This window comes from Natator depressus, chromosome 1, assembly GCF_965152275.1.
Source record: "Natator depressus isolate rNatDep1 chromosome 1, rNatDep2.hap1, whole genome shotgun sequence".
Taxonomy (NCBI): Eukaryota; Metazoa; Chordata; order Testudines; family Cheloniidae; genus Natator; species Natator depressus.
The window spans coordinates 301,238,568-301,254,136 of NC_134234.1; the positions used below are offsets into that span (position 1 = coordinate 301,238,568).

At 42.4% G+C, this 15,569-nt stretch overlaps 1 protein-coding gene across 4 annotated transcripts in view; it reads left to right on the forward strand.

Moving 5' to 3' along the window:
* Positions 1-15,569, forward strand: part of CAV1 (caveolin 1) — a 28,855-nt gene that overhangs the window by 1,352 nt on the left and 11,934 nt on the right. For all 4 annotated transcript variants that reach the window (XM_074942291.1, XM_074942294.1, XM_074942293.1 and 1 more), the window contains exon 2: positions 147-311. In XM_074942291.1, coding sequence (XP_074798392.1) covers positions 147-311 — 165 coding nt within the window. The remainder of the gene's footprint in view (positions 1-146; positions 312-15,569) is intronic.

Sequence of the window (15,569 nt, forward strand, 5' to 3'; positions counted from 1 at the left end):
GCCAGCCGGGGGGCAGGCTCGGCGCTGAAGGGTCCCCGGCTCCGCGCGCGCCGCAGCCCAGCCGCTGGATGAGCCGGTGACGCTCCCCGCCAGCGCCCAGCCCCGGGCAGTGCCTCATCTCTGCCCCGCTCCCGTCCCGTGCCCAGGGGCTCCTGTACACCGCGCCCGTCCGGGAGCACGGGAACATCTACAAACCCCACAACAAGAGCATGGCCGAGGAGCTGAACGAGAAGGCGATGCACGACGTGCACACCAAGGAGATCGACCTGGTCAACCGGGACCCCAACGGGCTCAACGACGACGTGGTCAAGGTAAGGATTAAAAGCCAGGAGACGCGGGAGATCCGGGGCTGATCTGGGGGGGTGGGGGGGGCAGAGAAGCTGGAGCCGTTTTGTTATTATGGGGGGATTTTTTTTTTCCCGACAGCAGCTCCAAGTACCGGCGGCACGGTGTTTGCAGAGGTGCCAGGGACGGAGTTGACAACATTTGTGACAGTCCATTGCTTCCCTCCACCACCTGCTGTCCCGGCAAACTATTTAAAAGGGGGGGGGCACTCTGCTGCATCGGCTTAAATAGCCTCCTGTGAGTCAATACATTAATGGTGACTAGCTGGGAAGCTGGAAACCCGTGGGACCGCAGAATGGGGGGGCCGGGGGGACACACACCCGCTAAGTGACTGAACCTGCGCTACGTGTTCCAGACCCATGGAAGCTGTTGCGGGAGCTCAGGGGAAACGGGGGATTGAGCCGCGTCCGCACAGCCTGCTCCTCTGAGACGTGTTTTCTGGGCATCTCTAACCGGTAACCAACTAGCTACTGTAGCTTTCACGCCAATAGTGCAAGCTGAACAAAATGCAGCTATAATTGTGCGAACTGTCCTTCTGTCGCAGTCCCGCTGGCTGCAAATGCTTGTTGGTGGGGTGAGACATGGAACGAACATTACCATATTTAACCCAGGAAGGGAGATTTTACTGGCCAGCAATGATTCCTAGAAATGCCTTATAAAGGAATGGCCAAAAAAAAAAAAAAGGCAAAAATCAGGTGGAACTCAGATTACACTGTTAAGGATATTGACCGTGATTTCTCTCAACTACTTTCCTGTGGAACAGCTTTTTCCTGATCCAGATGCACACAGCTCACTTTTCCTAAGCCAAATGTTTGCAAAACCATAGCTCCTGGTTATTTTTTCCCCGCCAGTAGTGAAATGATAAAAGCAGGCAATAAACGAGCAAAAACTCACTGTGACTAGATCTCTGGTCAGATTTTTAATTCCAATTTTGATCATTTCAGCAAATCTGGGTCAATGGACATTGTTGCCTGGGCCCATCTGGGTCAGAGAAACCCTGGAGTTGAGCCCTCATTAGCAGAGGAATTTTATTAAGATAATGTTGAAATAAGAAACGGTACAGAGTTCAAGCATAGAAGTTTCTGGTTGTCAGGGGATAAGGTACAGATTATCAAGGGGTGTGAAATTCGATTTAGGAGCTGGTGGAGTAAGGATTACATAATAATCTGCAATCTCCTCGATTGGGGGTAAAAGTTTAACCGGTCAGAGTACAGACATTGAGGTATGGGGGTAAGTTATCCACACAACGGCTATGTTCAGGTGCGGAGTATAGTGAGTGGATACAATGGTGGGGATGGGTCTACCCTCATTTTGTGGGATTTAGTGTTCAGTGGGTTTATGGTTCCAGTTCATACGGTCCAATGGGGAAAGACTCTCAGTCTCTTTCCCACAGTGGGTGCACAATGTTGTACCGGCTCACTCCTCCTGGTACTGTCGGTGGCCGGTGATGTGCTCGATGGGGCATGTGAAGGCCAAATACAATGTCCTTCAAGTTTGTTGGAATCTGGGGAAACAGCAGTTATGCACTCAATGCTAACCTGTTTCAGATCCAGCAGTCACTTAGTGCAATCCTAGTCCATCCTGCCTCTAGGATGGGAGGTAAAGCCTGTCTATTCAGGTACTTTCAAGGAAACATTTCATTCTCTCTGTATCAGAACAATTTCACTTTTGTTGATTTTTAAGGCAGGTTGGTGAAATGATTCAGACCTCTAGGGCCTAATCCAGAAAGGTACAGAGCAGTCTTAAATCTCATTGACTGCAACAAGATTTGAAGGCAGTCATCACAGCAGAGGCTCTCTGCCTTGCTGGATCAAGCCCTAAAAGTTTTTGCAGGCAGATGGAATGCTCATAGAGCTATTTCCATAACTTTGGCTTTACAATCTAGAAACAAAAGAAGTTAAATTCTGTACACACTGAAAAATGGTCTACAAAAGATACAGAATGGTGCAAATCTCAATTTACAAACCAACAACTTGTATTTATAAACCGAGAATTTTGTTTTCCTTTTGGTTGTGGAAGAGGAGATGTAGGGGGAGAGCTATGTGAGAGTTCAGAGAGGAGCATGCTAGTGCTCATGTAACCCACATATCTCCTGGGTGTGGTGTTCTATCCCATCGAGTGGCACCCAGCCCACTTAGAGAGAAAGATTAATGTGTCTACTCTACTGTGTCAGCTAAGGGCCAAATGGCTTTTAGCTTATTGTAGCAGAGGCTCATGCATTTAGCTCCAGAGGTCCCAGGTTCGATCCTGCCTACTAGTGACCTGGGACAGTTGGTGTTACACTCACTGTATGCTGCAGCAGTGGTAGTAGAAGTCCCCATTGCAACTAAAACTTCTGAGTATGAGTCATAGCTCCCAGGCAGGCTGGAATCTGGATATCCACAGAACAGAACTAAACAGAGAAAGAAAGATCCTACTCGGAAAAGAAGCAGATCGCAGATGGGGGGAAAAAACATAGCTGTCTTAAAGGAAACTGAAATTTACAAAGCACATCCCTTCCACCCGCCCACAGGGACAAGTCCTGCAGATGGTTGTTTGTTACTCCCAGTGACCCAAAAGAAAGTTAGAAAGTAAGAACTATAGGAATTTAAAAAAACCCAAAACCTTTGATCTCTCTCTGAAACAATCTGGATCCCTCTTATCCACAAATGTGCCACTTGCAAACACTCTAAAAATCCCCACCAACTAACCAGTCAGAAAACTGATATTGCTTCCAAGGTATGCCCATCCCAGTGAGTGAGTGACAGGGAATGTCAGTATCATATCAAGACAGTGTTCAGATCGCCACTTTCAGTAAAGCTTAGAGAGATAGGGTGGGTGAGGTAATATCTTTTATTGGACCAACTTCTGTTGGTAAGAAAGACAAGCTTTCACGCTACATAGGGTATCCAACTTTTGTTTTTTTACTAACAGCAACATTTGCAAAATTCGTAGGGAAATTGGAAAAACAACATTTTCCCGCCTAGTTACCAGACAGGCAACAATTTCTTTTGCTGTTTATACTTTATTTCACAGATAGTTCCAATTTGCAAACTTTAGATCCAAATTTCCGGGTTCTTTGGCTACTGCTTTTAAGTTCAGCTCTTTAAGGGGCAAACATAAAGTTCATATCCAGTTTCTGATCCAAATCAGAGCTTTCTGAAAGCTTCTGGAAAGGCAGTGTAGTCTAGTGGACAGGACTTGACTGGGTGTCAGGTAATCTGGGTTCTGCTCCTGTCTCAACCACTAGCTGGCTGTGTTCCTTGAGCAGGCAATTTTGCTTCTATTCCCCCCTGCCATTTGTCCATCTCATCTACTTAGACAGTAAGTTGTTCAGGGCAGAGAGTGTCTCAGGGCAGCGAATGTGTTTGTACAGTACCTAGCGCAATAGGGCCCCAGTCTCAGCTGGGGTCTCTAGGTGCTACCATACAAGTAATATTACAATACAAGTAATAAACAAATAGTACAAGTTCAGAGGTGTATGGAGTCAGAGTAGTGATTCAGCCCTATTTCTACTTTGTTTAAAATATTTGTGTTTCACCAGATTCAGAACTTTCAGCCTTTTACTCAGCATCCATGCATTTCTTGCCACTATGCTATGAGAGTCAGACGGTAACATGGGGGCAAGTAAATCAACCATGAAAAGTAAATGATTAGACAGAGAACAAGGAATCTGCTCTGTAAGCAGCTCTTTAAAAGGCCTTAGTGCTGCCTGCATTCAAAAAAATCTCATAACAAGTTTTAAAAATAACCCGAGATTGTGAGAAGCAGGGGATGTGTTCCCCTGATGTATATCACGCTGAGCCACACAGTTCACTGCATTTGCACAGTGTCCTCTGCACCAGATAAATAAGCTGTATGGAGCACAGCAGTAAAGTAAGGTGATGTCAGCTAGGTAGGAATCAAGAAAACGGCATACACCTGCTCCTGATCTGTACTGACACTGGGGGACTGGAGGAGCTTGACTCTAAAGCTAAAGATATTGGTGACCTAAGCTTCAGTTACAATGTGACTTTAAAAGATCTGTGAAATGGAAGCTAAGTGCCATACTAATTCCTGAAAAGCTGACTAAATGGCCTGATTTATTTTAGCATTGGGGTGTATATTACAACTCCCAGTACCTAAGGCCCTCTCCATTAAGGTGAAAAGGCAGCATGATGTGGGATTCTGCGTGGGAGGAAGAATGGTGTAGTGGTTGGGGTAGACCAGGCCAGGCCTTAGAAATTGTAGGGTCAATTCCCTATCCTGCCACAGTGCTTGCTCCTTGGCAAGTCACTTAGTCTTTCTGGGCCTCAGTTCCCCTTCTAATAGATAATAATAGTGCTTCCTTATCTCACAGGTATATGCCAAAGATAAATACTTTAAAGCCACAGTAGGCACCAAGTCCAAAATTTAGGCACAAGTGAGATCCTCAGAAGCCTTACTGAGCTGCCACCTAACCCTGAAGACTCCTAAAATCTCCTGACATCGACATTTTCACTGTAAAAGTCCCCAAGTTGCCCAAGTTTCTGCTGCTGGGCATATGCACAACACCTCACTCTAGGTGCCTGGGACCCAGATGACCCTCAAACTAGATGAAGATTGGCTTATGCCCTGCCTATCTCATCTGTGGGCCAGATCTGGTAGGCATTTTCAAAGCACACCCAACACCAAGCAAAACAGCTGGAGGAGCAGAGGAGGCATTGAAATGCCTCAGATTTGAGCTTCAGATCATACAGTGATGTCCCCCTTATAAGTACCTTCAATAGTTAGTTTTACCCCTGTCCAATCTCTGACTGTGGGTGGGAGTGGGGGGAGAAAGAATCTTTCAACATCTGGCATTTCCTCATGCTCACGAAAGGCCACGTTCTACAAGATGCCAAGTGCCCCTGACTGGGCAACATGGTGCAGGATGAGGTTCTAAATTAATTGATATGCTCAAATCTCTTCATGTGTGTACAACATTATGTATTCATGAGGCTGTGTGAGAGAAAAACAACTTGCTTTAAGCAGTGCCATGTGTTGGACTGTTTGGACTGAACTACCACAGGGTGAATACTGCAAAACTTTTCCAGGGGTATTCTCAGTGTTGTCAATGAATTAGCTTCAGCCACGTGCTCAGCTCTCATGTCAGCTTGCAGTGAACATTCATGTGATCAAATGTTATTGGCATGAATGTTCATGGGACATGAATTTCATAGTTACATGCATGAGTATTTTCCAAATTGAATTTGAAAACTGACACGCAGAAGTACTGGTGTGCTTCCACACTTGTCCAATCAGGGAAGAGAAACAATACCACATGTCTTATTTCATAGACTCATAGACTTTAAGGCTAGAAGGGCCTTTAAGGACTGTCCAATCCCCACCAACCAACAGAGCTCAACTAGTGTATACTCACACACAGCTGTTTGATGTCTATGGAGTGAAAAAAATTGCCATAAAATTAATAAAATATTTTTAAAGAACAAATAAATCTTTGTTTGTTTGGGGACATTTCATGAGCAGAAAAATATCTGCTACACTTATCAAATATATTTTTGTTCCAAACTTTTTACTCAGCTCCAAATTGAACATTGTTGTCTCGTATTAGTCTTTGAAGTAACAGTCCTTTATAAATAAAACAGTCAGCACCTCTGCAATTTTGTTTTTCTTATGCACTCAGATACTCTGGTGATGGAGGCCATATAAGTTTGTAAAGAGGGACAAAATAAAAGTAATTGTGTTTGCTTGCCACTGAGTGCCAGATTTTCCTGTTTTATTTGCTGTACGGTCTACATTACCAAAAATGACCACTAATTTTGTGTCCAGCCCCTGGGTACCCAACTTGAGACCTGCTGGGTCTAATTTATGAGTGCTGAGCACCTGCACCTCCTATTTGAAGTTGTGGGTTCTCAATGTCTCAGACGAACATGCCTTGATGTCTCAGGTTGGACACCAAAATTGAGGCACCAAAAACTGGTTCTTTTCAAAATGTAGGCCTTCAGTAGTATCTATATTAAGTTCTTCTTTCATCATGCAGATCTGTTACAATTTATTCTAAAGTTACAATTTTCCTGAGAGGATGTTTTTCATCCACTTAGAAAAAAATGGGGTAAAACGCTTAGTTACATGTGTGCAACCCCACTGAAGTCAATGGAGTCGCATACATGGAGGAGAACAGAATTTGGCTTGTCTTTGTTTATGCTTTCTTTTAAAAACTTAGCTCAATTTGCATAATGAATTTAAAAGTGAGTGTTGGTGCAACATTTTGATATAAAGAGAGAGGTATGAAGACATGCTGGAATCTCATGAGTATGTAAAGATTCTCTGCTTATCAGAATCTAGGTCATTTTCAGTTGAAGCCAGACTTTACATCTACAAGAAGGCACTTTCTGAGGGTTAAGGCCTATATTAATTTCTTCAATCAGAAATCATTTGGGGTAGAGGTATAGGAAGGAGGGGTAGAGTGTAACCTCAACTCCCTTGTGAGACCCACATAAGTCCAGGCAAATTTGTAGTACTAGCACTCAGCAGGAGGACAGAGAATGCTCCCTCTCTTTTTCCTCTGGGATGAGGGGGAGCGAGCTAGAAGATGGGGTAATGGCTCCATCTACCCGACAGTGGAATTGGCCAGCCAGCTGGAAGGTAGTAATGGGTTCTAGCAGCAGGTGTACTGCCTTTGCACCTGCGAGATCCTGGGGCCATTCTGTAGTACATAGAACAGCCTTACAGCTATATAGCTCATATACCACAATTGACTTTGAGCTGTACTCTGCACTTTCTATGCCACGTTCTTCACCTCTGTGAGAGGCGACACAACCGTTAGTGTCTTTATCACAATAATGACCTTTATCACAAATCTCTTATTGTTCTCATCTGCCTTTTATCATTCCCCAAGGGAGCCAATATTCACCTGTGGCTGGCTGAGGAGGAGGGGGTGCTTTCTTCACGAGGACTTTATCACTCTCTGCACTTCCTAAAATTGTGCCCCACAACACACTTTGATTTTTTTTCCATCGTGGGGCCAAATTATGGTCCTGAAACCCTCTGGAGTGTGGCCTGGGGAACACTTTGAGTGCTCCCGCAGTGGTGGAGGAAGACATTCTGCCTGCATAAGGCAGAACAACTTCACTGGTGCTGGGAAAAGCACAGCGAGGAGCAGGTTTCTTTGCACCTTAAAAATATGTAGCCTATCCTCCTCCAGCAATTCCTTGTTTCTTACACAAGCTGGGTGGGCTATGTCCAGCCTCCCAGCCCACTCAGCCGTGCCGCCTCCGTACCAGTATGCACTACCAGTGATGATACAGCTGCAGTATTTGGTTCCCACTCCTTGGTCATGAGCATAGCCAGCCAGATAATGACTGTCTCCTTCAAGGGTGTGTTAGATAGGAAATGTCCATTGCACCCTCTGGAAAACCCATGCAAGGCCATCCACAATTTGGTTCTTATTTTGTTTTTAAAAAGCAATGACCACCAACTACTGACTGCTTGAGAGACCCTTCTTTTGGCAGACATCTCCTGATTTACTACAGATACAAACTACAGCTACAAATTCAGGGGAGGGCTAGCTCTGTGGTTTGAGTTTTGGCCTGTTAAACCCAGGGTTGTGAGTTCAATCCTTGAGGGGGGCCATTTAGGGATCTGGGGCAAAATTTGGGGTTGGTCCTGCTTTGAGCAGGGGGTTGGACTAGATGAGGTCCTTTCCAACCCTGAGATTCTATGAAACAATAAGGAGTTTTTGCACCTAGTTTAATTTGCAAAAGCTTTTATCATTGTTGCTCAAGTACAATTAAGTATTCAGTCCTTCCACTTCAACAGTTTATTCAGCTTGATGCAGTTCAGCTCACTACAGGATCAAACATATTCCAGAAACTTTGATCAGATGTGAACAAACATCACATACACCATTTACACTGGTATTAGGGAGGGCACTACTATTCAGTCTGTCCAATGAGCCACGCTGGCTTGGCACGCCCCCTTTATGTATCTTAAAACAAGACTTAGCAGAATTTGATTTTTTTAATATAATTTTGATAGATAATATCAGTGTTTATTTGTAAGCATTTTTTCTATTTTTATTTATTTAAAATTTCATTGTTGTGGGAAATTATGCAGGGAGGGGTATCAGACAACAGGATGGGTCAGACAATAATCATTTAATGACCATAGACATTGATTTTTAAAAGTTAAAGCTTTATAACCATTAAAATAGAAATTGTCAACTTCACGTCAAAATATACAGAGTAAATATCCTTAAATCAAACTCTACTAAGTTCTAGCTCAGCATTTTTCTTACTTTGCCTATCTGTACATTTTCGTTATTATCAATGAAAATATTTTTCATCGGTTTGTGTGTATGTGGTGAAATTGACATTTTACCGACATTTACAGATAAAAATCTAATCCTTCCAAACCTACTTAAAAACATTTATGACTCCCATCAATGGCTAAAAAGAGAAAGTCAGTGCCAAAGTCAATATTAAATTAATCACCTCATCTAATACTTTGCACCTAGGCAGTCAGACACCTGTGTGTGGAGTGCAGCATAAATACAGAGATAGATGTCTAGCCAGACAGAGCATCTTCCATCTAATGAATGAAGGAATATCTTAGTTCACAAACCTTCTGTGAGGAAAGTCAGGTTTGTCATCCATGTTTTACAGATGGGAGTGCTAAGGCACAGAAAGATTGTGGCTTGTCCAGAGTCAGTGGCAGAGCCAGGAATAGAATCCAGGGGTCGAACTAGATGAAATAAGAGAAAATCCAGAGCTCAGCCAGGACTTTTCTTCCACCAGGAATGGATGAGATTTAATAAACAGTCCCTTTCCTTTGTTTCTGCACAGTGCTGATAGTTTCTTAATGTCAAATATTAACTTGCAAGTGTTTATTTGGCTCCTTAATTGTACATAGTCCCAGAAGTTTGGACAAACTTTGCCTACCCATACACTCTGGTGGCCTTGTTCAAATGACTCTGCCAGCTCTGGATTCAGGGGTTAGGGGATTGATTCACCATTGCAATACTCCAGTGTTATATCAGGGTACACTGGTTTGGAACGGGAGTAATGTAGATAGGGAATTGAGGCAGAGCACAGCTCTTTCAAAGCATCAGTCATACTTTACGTGGAAGGCAAGGAAGTATTGGGTACTCTTTTGCTGGACTTGGAAGATTAATCATTCTTAGGGATTACAGTGGTTAACCAGTAATTGTATTTATTCTGATCAAAGCCTCTTTTTAAAATATTTTGTTTATATTTAAGCTATCACCATAATTAAACCCTTATGCATTGGCTTCCTGTTTAACACCAATGAATATGATTCATAATGTTTATTTGTTTGCTATGGTGACATAATTAACTATTCAGTACTGATGCTTATTGTATTAGCATTTTTACACTGCCCCAAATTATACCAGGTGCTTCACAGAAGGCAAATGTTATAGCCAACATAATTTGACAGATTGCATGTAACACACAAACTTTAAAAAGACTTTGACAAGTTAGAATTATCAGTGGGTAAATGTCATTTTGAGGCAGAATTTCCTGTATGATGCATAGTGTTGAACTCTTTATCTCACAATTCTTCATTAACAAAACTGGGAGTTCTGTGACATGAACATGTAAGGAGTATGCAATAGAGAGCGCTGCACATCAGGTCCAAAAAGAGTATTTTACACTTTGACACTTTTCAAGCAATAAGAAGCAATACACCATACTAAACTGGCTTGGATGAAGCTATAGAACTAGGGGCACCTGCTAACTGAAGAGAAAATCCATGTCAGTTAAAAAGAAAAGGAGGACTTGTGGCACCTTAGAGACTAACAAATTTATTTGAGCATAAGCTTTTGTGAGCTACAGCTCATTAAATTTGTTAGTCTCTAAGGTGCCACAAGTCCTCCTTGTCTTTTTGCAGATACAGACTAACACGGCTGCTACTCTGAAACCTGTCCATTAAATTAATCTCAGTATTTCTCTGTACCCTCCAATGGCCAGCCCCTTAAAAACTTTAAATGGTAGCCCTTATTATAGGCAATTTCATCCATGGTGTAACTCTCTGACTTCAGGGGAATTGTATGTGGGATGAGTTTGGTCTGTAGTCTTATGCTTATCTGGCACACATGCTATGTTTTCAGACAAGTGGGAACTGATAAATTCAGCTTCTCAAATAGGAAGCGAGAAGATACCATCACAGCTTAAGGTGAAAGCATCACATTCCCTATTCAGACTGCTGCTGTGCTCAGTTTAAACTGGGATTTTCAAAAGACTCATAGACTTTAAGGTCAGAAGGGGCCATTATGATCATCTAGTCTGACCTCCTGCACAACGCAGGCCACAGAATCTCACCCACCCACTTCTGTAATAAACCCCTAACCTATGTCTGAGCTACTGAAGTCCTCAAATCATGGTTTAAAGACTTCAAGGTGCAGAGAATCTTCCAGCAAGTGATCCGTGCCCCACGCTGCAGAGGAGGGCGAAAAACCCCCAGGGCCTCTTCCAATCTGCCCTGGAGGAAAATCCCTTCCTGACCCCAAATATGGTGATCAGCTAAACCCTGAGCATCTGGGCAAGACTCACCAGCCAGACACCCAGGAAAGAATTCTCTGTAGTAACTCAGATCCCACCCCATCTAACATCCCATCACAGGCCATTGGGCATATTTACTGCTAATAGTCAAAGATCAATTAATTGCCAAAATTAGGCTATCCCATCATACCATCCCCTCCATAAACTTATCAAGCTTAGTCTTGAAGCCAGATATGTTTTTTTCCCCACTACTCCCCTGGGAAGGCTGTTCCAGCACTTCACTCCTCTGATGGTTAGAAACCTTCATCTAATTTCAAGACTAAACTTCCTGATGGCCAGTTTATAACCATTTGTTCTTGTGTCCACATTGGTACTGAACTGAAATAATTCCTCTCCCTCCCTGGTATATATCCCTCTGATATATTTATAGAGAGCAATCATATCTCCCCTCAGCCTTCTTTTGGTTAGGCTAAACAAGCCAAGCTCTTTGAGTCTCCTTTCATAGGACAGGTTTTCCATTCTTCGGATCATTCTGGCAGTCCTTCTCCGTACCTGTTCCAGTTTGAATTCATCCTTCTTAAACATGGGAGACCAGAACTGCACACAGTATTCCAGGTGAGGTCTCCCCAGTGCCTCGTATAACGGTACTAACACCTCCTTATCTCCACTGGAAATACCTCACCTGATGCATCCCAAGACCGCATTAGCTTTTTTCACGGCCATATTACATTGGCGGCTCATAGTCATCCTGTGATCAACCAATACTCCGAGTTCCTTCTCCTTCTCTGTTACTTCCAACTGATGCGTCCCCAGCTTATAACAAAAATTCTTGTTATTAATCCCTAAATGCATGACCTTGCACTTTTCACTATTAAATTTCATCCTATTACTATTACTCCAGTTTACAAGGTCATCCAGATCTTCCTGTATGATATCCCGGTCCTTCTCTGTATTGGCAATACCTCCCAGCTTCGTGTCATCCACAAACTTTATTAGCACAAGGGAGCATCAGTGGGGTTTGGACACCTACTTCCCACAGGCTCCTTCAAAATCCCTGCCGTCACTCCCAAAAATAACAAGAAGCACACTCCATTTGCACACTACACACAGTTACTATTTCCTATCGGCCCCATTTCTCTGCTCCCAATCCTTTTATGAGCTCCACACAGACAGATCTCTGTTCCTGTGCAGACTTCATTGCAGGAGCAAGGCCCTAGACTCACAGTGTCATCTATAGAAATTATAGCAATATTTAAAATTAAATAGTTTTAACACTGTTACTTGAGGATCCGTAATTTAAGGCCTTCCATAAAAAAATTCTAACAGAGGACATGCAGAGACAAATATTTTTAAAGGGCTCAGAAAAGTTAAATAGACTTTAAACAGCTTTATGCACCTTGTATTAATGCTACCTTCAGTTCTAGACATGGCAGGTAAAAAACGGGGTGGGCGGGAGGCACGTGAGGGGAAGAAGAGAGAGAAAATTGTTACATATCATTATGGCAATCAAAGGGAAAGTGTTTATTTCAGTTGATGTAGTGTGGCTACCCAGTGGAAATTATACTTCTTCTCATCTCAGTGATGTGTTGGTGCCGCTACACAAATTCGCATTAAATTTGTTTAATAAAATCTTTATTGATTACTTTGTTATTAAGGAGCTTGTGTTTGTAAGTGGGGAGGTTTAGGTGAATGAGAGAGAGGCTAGCGATACAGTATAAAGTGGTACTGGAGCACAAACATGTGAGCTAGAACCTGATCCAAAGGCCGTTATAGCTAATGGAAATATTAACAGCATCAGGGCCCTAAAAACAAGACATTTTGTTTTAAAGAGTAGTGGAGTCTTTTAAAAATCTGTTTACCAAAATCTTTATTTCTCATAAAGAAATCCTAGGGTGAAATCCTGATATCAATGGCAGATTTCTCCTTGACTTCAGAGTTGCCTGAATTTTACCTCGAAACTATATTTTTTCTGAGTAGGAAACATTTTCAGATATCCCTGGTGTAGGTGGTTGAATCAGATGTATCAAATTGTGGCTTGTGAAACAAAGTGATACAAAAAAGTTAAACGTAGTTGGGAAAAGTTTTAGTATGGGGAAAATGTAGTGACCTAACCTAGCTTTCAGAACACCAGTTTCCAGGGAGGGAAACAGCAACTTTGTTTCCTCTATGACAAATTTACTCTGGCAACATCAAAGTAATTTTCCTCGGGAATTGGCTGGTAGGAATACACCACCTGCACAGGACATATAGCAGTACTTCAGATAGATTCAGATGACTCCTTACATGGATAGTTCATCAAATCTCTCAAGCTATATTGAGGCAGACCAGGTGAGAACTTGGATAAAGGCCCTCTAAAGAATGCCTAGTTGTTGCAAGAAATTATGTTGGTAAAAGCAGGTGGAATTCTCTCTGAATTCACATGCATAACTTTGCTCTCACAATTAGTTACAGTGACTTCAGTGGGACCGCTCAACCGATCAAGTTAAGCATGTGCTAAGAAATGTATGCAGGCCTTGGTTGGTACTGAATCAATAACCCCACATAGTGTCAGGGAACAAGACGCTGTCTTCTTGGCAGGACATAAAACTGGAGCTGGGTGAATGAAAAGCAAATAATTTATCTGAAATGAGCACAAGCAAATCATGATTTTCTCAGATTTATTCATTATTCAAAATTATTTACTGAATGTATCTGTGGATTGTTTACAAGCAGCCCATTGGAATGATTTGATATTCAGAACTGAATATTTGAACCATATTGGTTAGTTTTGATTGAACACTTGCAATATTTCTCTTTGCTGATTGGAGGAGTGTCAGCCTTATAATCAGGATTCTTATTTATGAATTCAGCATTTGCTTTCTGTGAATATTTTCAAGTACTCGCCAAAGATTCGTTATTTCCATGAACATTCTTGCCAGGAAACGAATTTACTAGAATATTGTAGTGCAAGTGAACACAAAAAGGGAAGGAAACACAATCAAAGCAAAAAGAAAAGGAGTACTTGTGGCACCTTAGAGACTAACCAATTTATTTGAGCATAAGCTTTCGTGAGCTACAGCTCACTTCATCGGATGCATACTGTGGAAAGTATAGAAGATCTTATTATATACACACAAAAAGCATGAAAAAATACCTCCTCCCACCCCACTCTCCTGCTGGTAATAGCTTATCTAAAGTGATCACTCTCCTTACAATGTGTATGATAATCAAGGTGGGCCATTTCCAGCACAAATCCAGGTTTTCTCACACACACCCCTTCCCCACAAACACACACAAACTCACTCTCCCAATCAAAGCAAACTCACTTAAAAGTTTGAGCACATATTTGTGGGATATTTTTATTTATTTATTTGCAGCATTGAGCCAGTTCTATATAAAACCAAGGTTCTGATTATTTGTGGTCCTAGTGTTTCTTTTTTCTGACTATTTGTGGTCCTAGTGTTGTTTTGTTTTTGTTTTTTTTGTTGTTGTTGGTTTTTTTGGTGCTAAAAAAGTGTCATCCCTCGGGGACCTGGCAGGCTTCTATGAAGGCAGTGTGCTCTGATGGACTGATTTCAGGGCTGGAAGCCAAAGTCTAATCTTGACTTTTGTATTCATTGGTTGCGTGATCAAAGGCAAGTTACCTCTTTGTCTCATGTGCTGGAAGAGACTCTTGATACATTTCTTCCACCAGATTACAAGTCAAGGTGATTTCCCTGTTTCTGATCACAATTATACCATCTCTGGATACTGCTAGAGATTCCTAATCTCTAAACGTCCTTGTCAAATCATGAGGATCTGTACTTTTGAATAGTAAGAATTTTGCCTTTGTCAGGTACCAGATTTCACCAAATGGCCAGTATTTAAAAGGGTTATTAGTGGGAAGCAGGACACCTGGGCATGAGCATGCTGTGCATTTTCAGGGACAAAATATAAACGTCCCAGAAATGCAGGTGAATATGTTTGTTTGCCAGATGGTGCTGCCTCCGTCCTCGGTTCTGGTCTGAGAGCGAGTTTTTGTTTAAAATGGAAAACAAGTGAAGAAAATCCACCGTTCCTCCCCCGCCTCCACCCAGGCACGTGCAACCCAGGGCAGGGGGGTGTATTACAGGTCAAGGAGTGAAATATCTGTTGGAGTTTCTTGTAATATGGACAGCAGTTCACCATGCCTGTTTCCTTTTCATAAAGGCTTTGAAGCTCTGAAGTGCTATGTAATGTCAGTGCTCCAGTTTATCATAAAATCAAAATCAGTAAAATCACATGGTTGCTAGGAGCCCAGGCAAAAGAGGAAAGGAGCAGCTCAATGACACATAACCCTACTCCCTCTGCTTCAACCCCAAATCAACCCCATATCCCTCTCCTAGTCTTTTCCTCTCTGCACATTCTGCGGGGATGACCTAATGTGCTTTTCCAACTTCTCGGTTCCTATGATACATCAGAAGGACTGTCAGGAAGACAGTTGGTTCTGTGTGTGGAAGCATGTATTTTGCAAAGGAAGTGGGAATGTTTGAGTCAGGGAAGCATTTAAAAATTTGGATGCATTTTATCTGCAACTATTGGGCACTTCTTGCATAACTTTTACCTAGTTCCAACCACCTAACAATGTTCTCCAGATTTTGTAACTGCACATTTTCAATATCCAAAAAGTAAGTGGAAGCATAAATAGCTAAGAACAAAATCCTCCGGACCTCCCATTTTTTCATAACATATTCACCAGTCTTAACCACCTCTGGAAGAATTGCATCTGTCCTGGAGCTTCTCTCCCCTCCCAGATGTGACTCATAA